Here is a 13,290-nt window from a genome sequence, read left to right as displayed (position 1 = left end):
ATATATTGATATTTAGAATATATCAATTGGGATATTCTAGAATATTTATATTAGGTAGTTTTCATATATCTTGGTTGATGTAATGTCTATATTGGGACTTTTGTAATATTCATCCAAGAATTCTCAATAAAATCATATTTCTACAATATTTCCCCACTACCAACTCAAAAGGCTATACTGTTCCAAAATTTTGGAAAAATCTTAGAGATTTCTTTTTTGTGTTACAGCCATGAAAAAAACTTGACCACTCCATTCTCCCATCCAAAATTACCAATCCTATATTTAGACTTGATGACTGACTTCCATATGCCATCAAGATCGTCCTTGAAACTCCACAACCATTTTCCCAACAATGCCATAAGAGTCACTCACCAAAATCCAAGCTCATTGATCTTCTTCAGAGAGTAAACCAATTTCGAATTAACTAAGGAATTGAGAATAAAGATAGGAAATATACAAAATACTTGTTAGGATGCTTTTAATGGAAGTCATCCCTCCCACCCCCACCCCGATTCACAGTTCCTTTTACAATGGGATCCCTAATGCTTTTTCTTTTGTATACTGCCCCAAGTGGGAATACCAAGTAAGAAGAAGGGAATGAGTCCATCTTACACCCAAGGTACCCAGCAAGACTCTAGATGCTGGAAATTGACCCTACTCCAAAGATCTCAATCTTCTGCAAATTGATGGCTAGCCATAGAACACCTCGAAGCAATAGAGCAATGCATGAAAAGAAGAAAAACTATCTACTCGCTACTCATGTTTAGAAAAACAAAGGTATCAGCAAACTAAAGATGAAACACCATTGACTCCTCTTCCTCAGACCTTGTTTACCAAAGTATTTAAATTTTCAAACCAACGCAACATTATTATACGAAAAGAACACCAAATTTCTTATTAAAAGTGGGAATTTAAGAGCCAATTTGGCAAGTCAAAGTTATGCTCAGACACCCTTGTCTAGTCAAAGGATAAATTATGATTAGCAATTTTAAAACATAATACACTGTAAGACAATTAATGTGTTGAGAACCTAGAATACATTTCTAATTTGACATTGCAATTTTGAAACAAAAACCATTTTTTATGGGTAAGCTGGACTTGATTATACTTTTTTTAATGGTAAGCTGGACTTGAACCCACAACCTCAAAGTTACTTTGCAGTGTATCAAACCAACTGAGCTACGGGTCTAGCCCAAACAATTTCAACTCACCCCTTGCAGTTCCCTGATTCAATGCATTTCCCAGTGAAAGAATTGTTTGCATGATTCTCTTCAATTTGACAGAGTTCCTGATCTGTTAAATAAATTGGTCCCAATAGTAAAAGATGTTAATCTCCATAAAGAAACACCTAAATCAGTTGAGTAACGAACCAAAAAAATCTTGGAAGGAAAAAAAACTTACCTCTTCAGCTGCAGAATTTACAACATTCAAATTATTTCTCAGGTCAGAAACCTGAAAAGGTGAACACCAAATTTAGTAATAAAATGTAATGAGAACATCTAGCAAACGTGATTATGAAAATGCTATCCTCTGACCTGGGAACCAAATTGTATCTTAAAAGAGAAAACTCTGAGCTTTGACTCCACCCGTGGTACTTTCATCAATTCTAAAAAGAACTGTTACAGAAATACACAAAGCATTATAATCAGCAGTTGATGCCAAAAGTAAACAGCTTAAGATATTAATGAAGGCATCTTATAAACAGTCTGAATGGAAGTTCAACTAGTAAACCGGGATCTAGGTAGTCTAAATTGATATATTGAACATTAGAGCACAAAAAGGAATAATTGCAGATGTACACGTAAGGAATGTTAACAAAATTTGAAGGGACGTTAACAAAATGTAAGGCATGTTAAGAAAATTTTAAAAAGAGAACACGCCCCCTTTCACAGACAAACTATAAATGTTGATAGTCATGATCATGGTTCAGAGTACCATACATCAGAAAGTATCAGCCAGTATGTACTGATTTTTCAAGATTCTGATATGAAACATTCATGGAATTAAATATTTCAGTTGGTGCCAGTTTGTATCAGAATGTATAGGTATATATTGGAACGTTTCAACTGAAAAATCCAAAATCAACCAAAACCAGAAAAGAAAAAAAATATTCAGAAAAAGCAATGGAATTTCTGCAAAATAGAAGAGATTTGAATGATATCAAGCATCTCTTATCAAAAAGCAATGCAAACTCTGCAGGAAAACATAAAGAAGTGAATCCAGTCATTACGCATTTCTTTTTTAGGCAGAGAAAAAGTTATATTTTAAGGAGCCAATCTAAAATAAAATCCAGAAGGAAAGAACCACAATCTTCTATATAAATTAGACAACTTATCTAAGGGTATCTAATAGCTTATTGAAAGTTGAAACACTAAACATACATAATGCAATCAAGCATAATGTATTTTTAGCATATACCGTTCTATTTGTACATTTGAACGTGAAAAAAGATGTTGAACAAATAGTTGTAAGAGTCCTTTCATAACCAAAAACATGTTTCTTTATATTATTAATCATTAAAATGTTGGTTTGTATGAATATTTCAGAATGCTAAAGAAAATTCTGAAAGTTTCGGAATGTTTCGTTTCATATTGGCCAAAACATTCTTCCAAAACGACATTTTTTGAACCTTTGTCACAATCCCTATTAATAAATCCCGTCAATAGCTCAAGTACCCTCCCCACCAAGAAACTTTAATAAAAATGGAAAAAGAAAGAAATCCACTAACCTGTTCACATTTTCCCAAATTTTCCTTATTTCCGCTGTATCCCTGAACATGTAGACGACACTAAGAATGCTCAAAGTACTGAGATGGCTTATTCTATAGATCAAAAGGAGATAATTGTCTGAAAACTAGTGAAATTCACATCACATTGTGATAAATAAAAAAATCTGAGAATGAGATGGAAAAACCTTTCAGCAACATATCTATTTACCTTGAGTAGTTCCATGTCCTCTTTGGTTGGACAAAACTTTATGAGGTTATCCACTTGATCAATATCTAAAGCTGAATCATCCAGGGCAAGTACTGAACTCTGTAAACATCCATAGAAGGGAAAGAATGAGAAGGCAATTTGAAAAAGAAAAACTATCTTATCAGGCAAACCAAAAAATCTGTAAAAATTCATAAACAAGAATCCTAAGCATCAAAACTAGGTGAGGACAATAAAGTTAACCAAGATGAAAAACCCATTTATCTAAGAACTCAAATGAACAATCATAACATTACAGAAACACTATGTATAGCTTTGCAGAATGATCATCAAACAAGTGCCTTTAGAAACCCTAAATTTCTTATTTCAAATAATAAAGGACCACGTACTTGCAAACTGAAAACATTATCTATTTGCTTACCATCAAATCAGGTAATGGCATCTTAACCTTTGTAAGCATGATTTCACAATTATATGCTCGTCGCAGATCAATCTGCAAGGATCAGAATAAACGTAAACACAGAACTGATGTTATGCTCACAACAAATATTTCTTCATCCAAGAGATCATAGATAAATATACCCAAATATAGTCACAAAACAGAGTAAGAATTAAATGAAAAGAACCACGCTTCAGATGCCAACACTCATGAAGTGAATAGATAATTATCACCATAAAAAAAAAACAAAAAAGGAGTGAACCTTTTATTGGAAATAATGTTTCCTATTTATTATATTTTTTCTCTTTTCTCTTTTCTCTTTTCTCTTTTATTATTTATTTGCAAGGACATTTACATCCATTCACTCTTTTATTAATATATATATCTGCCAAGCTCTCATTATGAGACTTGACGATTACTTTTCCATAATTCTTCTTGGCCTAGAGGACCCATCGACTCCTCCTCCTCCTTGGGTTTTCCTCACCAACTTTTGGGATCGTGAACTCTCTTCTCTTCTCCCCTTTTTCTCTCTCACTCTCATCAACCTTCCAGATCTTGAAAACCTAATAACCTAGCGAGAGCTTCGTTAGGAGGTCTACCCTTAGGTGGTCTTTTTTTTTTTTTTTTTTCGATTCATGATCTCTTAATCGCGTGTTGCGATAAGGATCGTGCAAATGATCACATGTTGTGATAGAGTTTCTGCGTTGTGTTTCTACCCCTCGATAGGGTTTTCTACCTTATGATAGACCAGTTTAGAGTTACCCTAGCTTGCGATAAGGATAGTTAGGGTTTTCTACCCTTGCTGGACTGCTTAGTGATCTGCGACAACAACAAGGGGTAGAGTTTTGTATCTGCAACAGTATAAGACAGTAGTTTGGTGATAATCTCATGATACATGAACATGGTATAGATGCGCTGCTCCCTGGAGTTGAATAGCCAACCAAGGATAGTGCAGTTGTTGATCTCCCATGATTCAAATTTAGGATTAGTAAGAAGTGGCTTAGTAATGATTCAAGAGAGCCATCCAGATTTACCTCTACTACCTAGATAAAGTCGCACAGATCGGGACTATGACTGAAAATTCCAACCAACGAGAAGAGCAGTGGTAATGCGTTGGATTGAAGAAGTAAACCCAAGGATTGTAGCGGAAGTCGTAATTGCTTATTCCGAAGTCATTGCTTTGGTTTGAAATGAGGTCTAAAGAACATAGTCGCAGGAACAAAAAAAATAAAAAAACGAAAGGTAGAACACCTCCCAATAGCACCCATGTTGCTGTCGTAGGTCACCAACATAGTAGTGGTTGTTGTCGCAGGCCTCCAAAGACCATTTTTTTGCAGTCGTAGGTCACCAACCAGCCACACAAAACCTATCACAAACCACCAACAAGCCACAAAAAACTATCGCCAGCCACAAAAACCTATCGCAGATCAACAACACAGCAGTAGCTGCTGTTGCAAGCCCCCAAATAGCCTTCTCTTGCAGTCGTAAGTCACCAACCAGCCACAAAATAGATCTCAAATCACCAACAAAGTAGTAGCTGCTGTCGCAGGCCCCCAAAACACCCTTTGTTGCTGTCGCAGATCAACAACATAATAGTATCGCAATCCACAAAGAAGACACCAGTTGCGGTCGCAGGCTCCCAGAAGAGATTAAGCTGCTATCGCAGGCCACAAATCAGTCTCCAGTTGCTGTCGCAGAAACCAAACAGTCCAATCTTGACAGAGAGAACCCTGACGCAGGCTAGGAATAACAATGAACAGCCTATTTCAAGGCAAAGACCCTATCATAGGGTAGAAACATAGTGTAGAACCTCTATCGCAGCATGTGATCGATCCTTATCGCAACCTGCGATTAAGGAATCATGGATAAACACAAAAAAGAAACCCCCGAAAGAGAGACCTTCAACGAAGTTCTTGCTAGGTTATTAAGTCTTCAAGTTCAGGAGATTTGATGAGGAAAGAAGAGAGAAAAGAGGGGAGATGCTTGGTCGATGGATCTTCTAAGGCTCTGATACCAAGAAGAATTATGGAAAAATAATTGTCAAGTCTCAATGTGAGAGCTTGGCAGAATTTATATTAATGAAAGAGTCATAAGACAAAATTTCCCTTACATATAAGAAATATAGAACTAAAAGATATTACTAAAAACAATTAGGACTAAAATAGTAACTAGATTATTTCCAATACAAGCCACCTGAAAAAAGCTGCCCCATAATTCAGCAGAAAAGTACGTGCTCATAAATAGATTATCCATAGAAATATTATAAATAATGGATTCAAGGAAGTGCAACTCTTCCCATGGCTGTTTGTTGCAAGTCTTACAACAATTTTATTAAAACATTCAGACAGCAATGTGTATCCTTTTTTATGAAATTCTGCCGATTCAGCTCTAGGGTATAGGTTCAATGAACATTCCAAAGTCTAAGACCACTATGATGCTATGAACACAAAACTCTATCAAGAGGACACTACTGGATGAAGTTTGCAACATACGTTCTTATGAAGGACCACATAGTTAATACGACATCATTCAGCAAGGATGCAAAATCTAAGAAACATGGAAAGTCAAACACAGAAAACCATGATTACCAAGAATGTATACTAGCAATTCAGTGTAAATGAGAACCAAAGACCATATTACCAGTTGGACTTTTTCAGATTTGGGCCCAAGAGAGGCACGCCGACTTGATTTGTCACCTGAGCTACCACGATCAGCACTTGGAACTGCTGCTGAGAAAAGAGATTCAAGTTCTGACATGTCGAACTCTGGAGCTCTAGCATAGACAAACAGAAAAATATGATGAATGTTGGTGAAAGATTCTCATCAAACGAAAGAGAACATTAACTCTATGTAACACAGATGAGAACAACAAATATACTAAAAGATTAAGATCTCGTACTTTGAACCTTCATCAAGTCTTTGTGTCTCAGCCCATAAGCTTCCCTGCATAGCTCTTGTTAACTTTAACCAGTGCAATGGTTTCAAGGAGGTTTTTTTGGGTTGAGAGGAATTTTGATTTCTTGGACTTGTAGTACGTACCAGGCTCCGGCCCTTTGAACCAAATGGAGCACTTAAAGGAGGGGCAGGAGTTGGAGATCCCACAGAACTAATAGCTCCGTTACTTCTTGCAGAAGGACCACCAGCTTTTGGAACCCCTTTGGCAAAAGGAGTAGGAGGAGGGGGGACAGGTGGAACATGTGGAGAATTTTGAGATGCTGGACCACTAGTATTTTTTGATGAAAAGCTTGGAGGAGGAGGTGGTGGTGGTGCTGAAGCTGAGATAGTAGGACCTTGGGAAGGTTCAGAGCATGATGGAGGAGGTGGAGGAGGGGGAGGCCCAGCTGCAACAGTTGGCTTCTTCATATGCGGAGGTGTTGGAGGCGGAGGAGGTGGTGGTTTTGATGAAGCAGTGGCTTGCATTGGAGGAGGGGGAGGAGGACTTGGCGGTAATTTTTTTATAGTGGTACCTGAAACCGGTAGTGCAGGTGGAGGTGGGGATGGATGAACAGATAACTGATGAGGTGGCGGTGGTGGAGGAGAAGGAAGTGGAGTGGAAGAAAGTGTGGTAGGAGCCATCAAAGGAGATTGCAGCGTGGGAGGTGGTGGTGGTGGTGACGGCGGAATTGAAACAATTTTGGGGCTCAGAGGCTTCGGTAAAGATGAAATAGCAGTAGTGGAAGGAGAAGGGGAAGGTGGAGATTCTTTAACTCGGTGAGTGACTTCTGAACTTCTATATGAAGCATGATCATGCAAAAGAGCTGTAATTCCAAGAGCTGAGGGTGCACTATGATATCTTGATATAGGCACCGGTGATCCTTGAAGAGAATTACTGTACGAAACCGGATTGGACATAGAAGACTGAGGTATCCTTTGGGTTATGATCTTAGATTGAGTGGAGCGCTGAAGTGCAACTTGTAGTTCCTGGGATTGACCCTTTTCTTGGGACTGAGCCACTTTTTTGGTTGAATTTGAATCTGGGGATAGTTTAAGGGAGGGCATGGACTGCTTCTCCGGAACCATGGATGTGGAGTTCTTTATGTTATTTTCTGAAGTAAGCTTCAGTTTCTCTTGGAGTTTATCAGGACTCATGTCTGGCAACAGAACGCTACTTTCTGGATTCTGTGGAAAACCGTTCTCCAACTTTTCTTGGAGAATATTTGATGTAGTTATTTGTTGAAGCACATTTAGAGCAGCATCTGCCTTTGGATCTAGCCAATCCACATTGCTAAAGATTTCTTGAACTTTAGCGAATGCCTCCATGGGAAGGCCTTCCTTGTCCTCACTGCTAGGCAACTCCAACGTAATAAGAGAAGCAGAGTCATCCATGTCCGAAAATAGAACCTTCACCCAAATAGACAAAAGGATTTCCTTCTCATGAGACAAAAAAAAAAAAACAGGAGAGCTAAGCTCATTAAAGGAAAGGAGAAAGAAGATACATACCTCTGCTCTGAAGTCCTTGGGAAATCGTTCCTTGGCATCCCATAAGATATCAATTTCATCACGGTTAAGCATCAAAATATTTGATCTGATGAAAGCTGTGTTGAACATGACCCGAAACATCATCTCTTCACGTTCTAGATCTTCATCCAAGCTAATACACTCAAGCACAACATCACCTTGAATATGGCAATGGATGTCAATTTTAACTAGTTCACAATCTGCCTGCAAAAAAATGACAGTGTATCATACAATGATATAAGAAAACACGTCTTGAAAACATGAAGTTGGCCACATTTAGCAATTTGGTGCATGAAAAAAAAAATATGGTAAGCAAAATTGTAGATGACAGTTTGGATGATAATATGGTCGCAACAAAGTCTCGTAGAAACAACCCAGTCAAAATTGAGAGCTGACCTAGTAAAGTTAATGAATAAATAAAAAAATAGATAAAAGAAATGCAAAATAACATTCATGACAATCTTGTGTTTTGTTAGGAGAATTTCAACCATCAACATGTTCTTATTTATTGGAATATTGGTGCATCAATCAGTTTCCCTCCCAAAACAGGTACTCAGGTCACTTGAGATTTCATTATTTAGCACAGAATTTAGAGGTAGTTGGCTTCATCTATAGGAATGGACATGGCAAACAAGTATTTTAACAAACCTAAGAATTAGTCTCTAAGGGACAATTTGTGGGTTGTGCAAATTAAAAGGCACAACTGAACATCCTCCCAATGCATTAAATACCAAAATGCATATGCACATCAACTGCATTCCGAGATGAATCTAAATGGCCCCTAGATTCTTGGACTTCAAACCTGTGAATGAAATGGTAATACAGCATGAAATGTCACATCACAATCAAACCACCAAACATTGTTTTTCTTTTGCAAGGGAAGAAGATACAAGACTAGGGAAGAGAGTACATTATATACGAAAGCAATCTGTGAACGCCAGTCTTAACAAGGGAACCCGTGATGCATTACTGCATCTAATAGTGCGAGCAAATGAAATGACAGCATCAAATCTAAGAAAACAAGAACAAAATTCAATTGAACTAAAATAAGATACCCTTTATGGTACAGCAAGAATTAGTAGGATTACTAAATACCAAAAACACAAAAAAACAAGGGGGAAAAATGAAATAAAGAGTATTTAAAGTCACCTGCTTGTAAAGCCGAACAGTTTTGCTCTTCTTTGCCGTCGAGAACAGAACTTTGGGAGTCCGATCAGAAGCAATAAAAGGATCTTGGCCATATATCCTAAATATTGGCCGGCAACCTCCCTCCTCATCAAAGTTGGGAAGAATTCTAAGAATGATGCAATCTAAAGTAAGCGCCCTATCCAAAGGAGGCCATTCCGAGCCCACATTCCTCCTCGAGACATAATGTAGGTACCTCACTTGCGAAGGTAATGGATTCAGTGGAGATAGTAACTGCAAAAGCTCACGAGGCGCTTGCTTGTAAATCATGTCCAAGGTCTTTTGCTCCCCAGTGTATTGCTTCCTATAAATCAAGAGGCCAGCAAGCATGAAAGCCAAAACTGGCCACCCACCCCGTTCACAGTGCATTAACAGCACATTCTGCTGCCCTAGCGAAAGCCAACTTTCACTTGATCTCAGAAAATGATGGATCACCTCCATTGTGAGTAGCGGGCAACCTTCATAGTGCCTAGGATAGTCCATTACAGTCATATCATATTCTGACAAAATGTTGGCTACCTGGCTTTGCCTTTCTCCCTCCCTGAAGTTAAATACCATAAAGGATGCATCGGGGAAGTGTTCACGGAGTTGACCTACTATGCCTCCCATGTAGACTTTATAGTCATCTTCTTCCAAAACATCCGTAGAAAAGCAGCAATCGAACACTGGAGGAAGACACAGGGCATAACCGCAACTTAGACAAATGCAATACTTTCTAAATGTTATTCTAGTTATAGAAACTTCTTTTGGTGCAGTTCAATTTTAGACATACTTACATTTTCTCACAAGTAAAACCAGGTCTAGGTATAACAAAACCTATAACCAGCTCTATACCAAACCAAGCCTACAACGCATACGAATCGAAGTAACACTTTCAGATATGACATCATAAAAATTAAAAAAGCCAGCACAATCAAATTACAAACTCACGAATCTTTCTTTCTATCTGTGCATCTTCATTTTTCTTTCTTTTGATAAGTACTGATCTGGAATTGTATATATAAAAGCTACAAAGGTTGCCAAATGCCAATGTCCAAAGAAAGCCAACATGCACAATTTTAGCTAAAGAGTTGTCCGCCACACTAGCACATCTATAAAGGTCCTTAATGTTGTAAATAATCTTGAATGGAAGACATAGTCCTTTGGTTTAACAATGCCCAATCTAGGAATTCTTCAAGTCACCCACCATGATCAACAAGACATTGATAGTTCGACAAATCTCTGGCCCTGTAAAAGGTCATTGTTTACAGGTTGTTTGATTCTAAAATGGTCCCAAATTATCGTCAAACAAGGACGGCAAGAAGAGGACAAATTATTGTTGAGCTTCAACAACCTTCCTTGGTAGAGACCAAAGATCTTAATCAACCAATTTAGCAAAAGGACTCAACTTCTTTATGCTCATTCCAAGTTAGAAAAGTACCAGTTGTTTGGCTTATTTCAACTATGCAAAACCTTTTCTTTACAAATAAATTCATTAAACTTTTTTTTTCTTTTTGTCCAAAAGCTGCTTAAATATATGCAATCTAAATAAAAATTTTCAACTTTATGAATTTATTCTCACCCTTTGTAACTAATGCAATACCATTCAACATCAAGGGTCCTACTTCAAGTATAGTGAAGAGACCTTATAGAGTTATTTACTTAGGAGCCCTTGAGATTTATAGTGTCTCAAAAGGAGCTCCAAGAGAGTAAATCGTGCCCCAGTATTATCTCATGCTGTTACCATTGAAGTTCCCTTTAAAGATAGCATCTTGAGTTCACATACAGAAATGGTCCGTCCTCAAGCACACAGTATCTCACCACATATCTAATGTATAGTGGATCAAGACCTTGTAACGTATAATAGATCAGAACCAACCACAAGGGACCCACCCAAGATCCAATATGTAGATTCTTTTCGAATTTCACAAGAATTCCTTAACTGTGTAAGGAAATAGAATAAAATTGAATGGTTGGATTATCTATTCAGATTGCAGTTTTTCATTAAGATTTATTTAATTGGAGCCTATTAAATGTTGGGTCACATTGCGCTCAATATGACTCATGAGAAGTCACGCATGCGTGACACATCAGCCATGTAATGTCACATTCCACTTCTGCTTTAATGCGTGTTTTAAACAGGCCCCTTATCCATTTAAAATATATTTTAGGCATCCCTACTAAAAGGAAAATAACTCTTATACCCCTTCTTCTGCACCAGAAGAAACTCTCAATTTTTTAATTTTATTTTTTTCCATTCCAATCTGCTCCCAGGAAAAAAATGGTTTTCACTAAGTGAGTTGTGTGCTTCTCAATGTATAGTATTAAAATGTTAAGCCAACAAGAAATATGAGATATATTCAAATAATTTCACACTGAAAACAAGAAAAAAAATTGGAAATTTCCTCATTTCTGTGCAAGAAATATAATCTAATTCACAACTAAAATTAAACCCAAATCGATCAAAAATGCTCTGCAATTGCACAAATATAGAACTAATTAAAAACAACAATACTCAAAATTAGCACAAACAATGTCATCAAACTTCAAAACCAAATATTGCTCCTAAAAACTAATCAAAAGTAAACGAATTCCACATTGTAAACATGAAAATAGAGAAAAATTACTCGTTGTTATGCTAGAAATGTGATCTAATTCACAATTAAAATCAAACCCAAATCAATCAAATCAAAAGCTTTCCACAATTGCGCAAATATTGGATAAAATTAGCACAAACAATCTCATTAAACTCCAACTAAACCACCAAAACTCATCAAAATAAATCCAATAAGAACGTACCGTAAACTCTCTCAGAGATCTCGAGAAGTCCTTCGGGTGGTTTCCTGTAGAAAAACTTCCGAAACAACGCCATATTAGAGATTTTTCAACAAATTTTACCAATAGAAACCCTAGAGTAGCAACTCTGATTCAAATCCGAAGCTCAAATAGAAATTTCTATGAATCATGATCTGCTCCACAAAATTCGATTTTGCTGCCGATTTAAGGAATCGCTTCGGTTCAACTTCTCTCTTACACTTCTATCTGTTTTTCTTTTTTTTATATTATTTTTCTGGAGACTTCGCTTTCAATGGTGGGAACGAAAATGTTGGATTTTTTGGGTCTTGAGTTTTCAGGTTGTTAGTGTTGAGATCTAAGGATCCTCTCTCTCTCTCTCTATCTGTTAGGTTTGATAATGAATGATGATGATGTTTGATGTGTTTACTCTTTCGTTCTCCACCAAAAGCTCATAAGCTTTGGCACGTGTGCTATGGAGAACGACGACAGAAAGGTGGTGATTCTTCATTGAGGGTAGTTTAGTCATTTTATTTGGTAAACTATGATTTGATCTCAAATTATAGTAGATTGATTAGCTCATACTAACACCTAAAACTTTGGCACGTGTGCTAAGTGAACGACGTCATAAAGATGTTTTTATTCATTAAGGGTATTTTGGTCAAAAACTTATTTAATTTTATTTTGGATTATTTTCTGAATTCTGACATCTTGAAGAGTAATCCAAACATTATATTGCTCTTCTCATACGCCATAATCTATGTTTCAGTGGACCCCCATGCCACGTGTGATTTTTATAGACACCAAAAATACCCTGATTGGTATGTTTTTTTATCAACTTGGGTTTGTGTGGGGGCATAAATTGGGTGGATTTGACCCGAAATCCTAATGTCCAAAAACTGATTTTTGCGGGCTTAGATAAATGAGTTCGAATATGATTTAATGTCTCTTGACCCAACATTACCCAACTCAACTAGAAAATTAGTTAATATCTTAACAAAGTAATATAAAAAAATTGTATACATGTCTACTGATGAAGCTGAATACCTAGTTTTAGGTAATTGTTGCACTCAACTTCTTTGGATGAAACAAATGTTAATGGATTATGAAATTTCTTAATGCACAATGATAATTTTTGAGATAATATGAGTGTCTTAAATATCACAAAAAATCCAATTCAACATTCTTGCACCAAACAGATCAACGATAGAAATCATTTTATTCGTGATCTAGTTGAAGAAAAAGTTGTGTATGTCGAGTACGTCCCTACTAAAAATCAACTTGCTGACCCATTCGCAAAACCTTTGGATGACCCTTAGGTTCGAGTTTCTTAATAAATTTATACCTTTTTTTCAATAGTTTATTGAGGGTTCTTGTGTATAAGCCCATGCATTTCAATTTCTTTTCTTTTAGGCTATGTCATTTTGGGACCTTTTGTTTTAAGCCTTTTTTAAGTTCTCATTTTTGTCTCTCTTTTTTTATTTTTTATTTTCATTTTGGGTA

The 13,290-nt window shown here is 36.8% G+C and overlaps 1 protein-coding gene across 3 annotated transcripts in view; it reads right to left on the bottom strand.

Moving 5' to 3' along the window:
• The window catches only part of LOC147389162 (actin-binding FH2 (formin 2) family protein), a 30,874-nt gene extending 18,625 nt beyond the window's left edge, over positions 1-12,249 (bottom strand). For 2 of the 3 annotated variants that reach the window (XM_086419014.1, XM_086419015.1), the window contains exons 1-11: positions 11,794-12,249; positions 8,980-9,680; positions 7,813-8,034; positions 6,272-7,713; positions 6,013-6,145; positions 3,355-3,426; positions 2,937-3,035; positions 2,729-2,770; positions 1,536-1,616; positions 1,402-1,452; positions 1,212-1,293 (exon numbers count right to left, since the gene is read on the bottom strand). In XM_086419014.1, the coding sequence (XP_086275140.1) occupies positions 1,212-1,293; positions 1,402-1,452; positions 1,536-1,616; positions 2,729-2,770; positions 2,937-3,035; positions 3,355-3,426; positions 6,013-6,145; positions 6,272-7,713; positions 7,813-8,034; positions 8,980-9,680; positions 11,794-11,866 (2,998 nt within the window). In that variant the 5' untranslated portion in view covers positions 11,867-12,249. The remainder of the gene's footprint in view (positions 1-1,211; positions 1,294-1,401; positions 1,453-1,535; positions 1,617-2,728; positions 2,771-2,936; positions 3,036-3,354; positions 3,427-6,012; positions 6,146-6,271; positions 7,714-7,812; positions 8,035-8,979; positions 9,681-11,793) is intronic. The other variant, XM_086419013.1, reaches the window with a different exon arrangement.
• Positions 12,250-13,290: the final 1,041 nt, after the last annotated feature.

This window comes from Akebia trifoliata, chromosome 12 (genome assembly GCF_017979445.1).
Source record: "Akebia trifoliata isolate Shusen 1 chromosome 12, ASM1797944v1, whole genome shotgun sequence".
NCBI classification, from domain to species: domain Eukaryota; kingdom Viridiplantae; phylum Streptophyta; class Magnoliopsida; order Ranunculales; family Lardizabalaceae; genus Akebia; species Akebia trifoliata.
The sequence above is the reverse complement of the archived record's forward strand: the minus strand, read 5'-3'. Positions and strand labels throughout refer to the sequence as shown.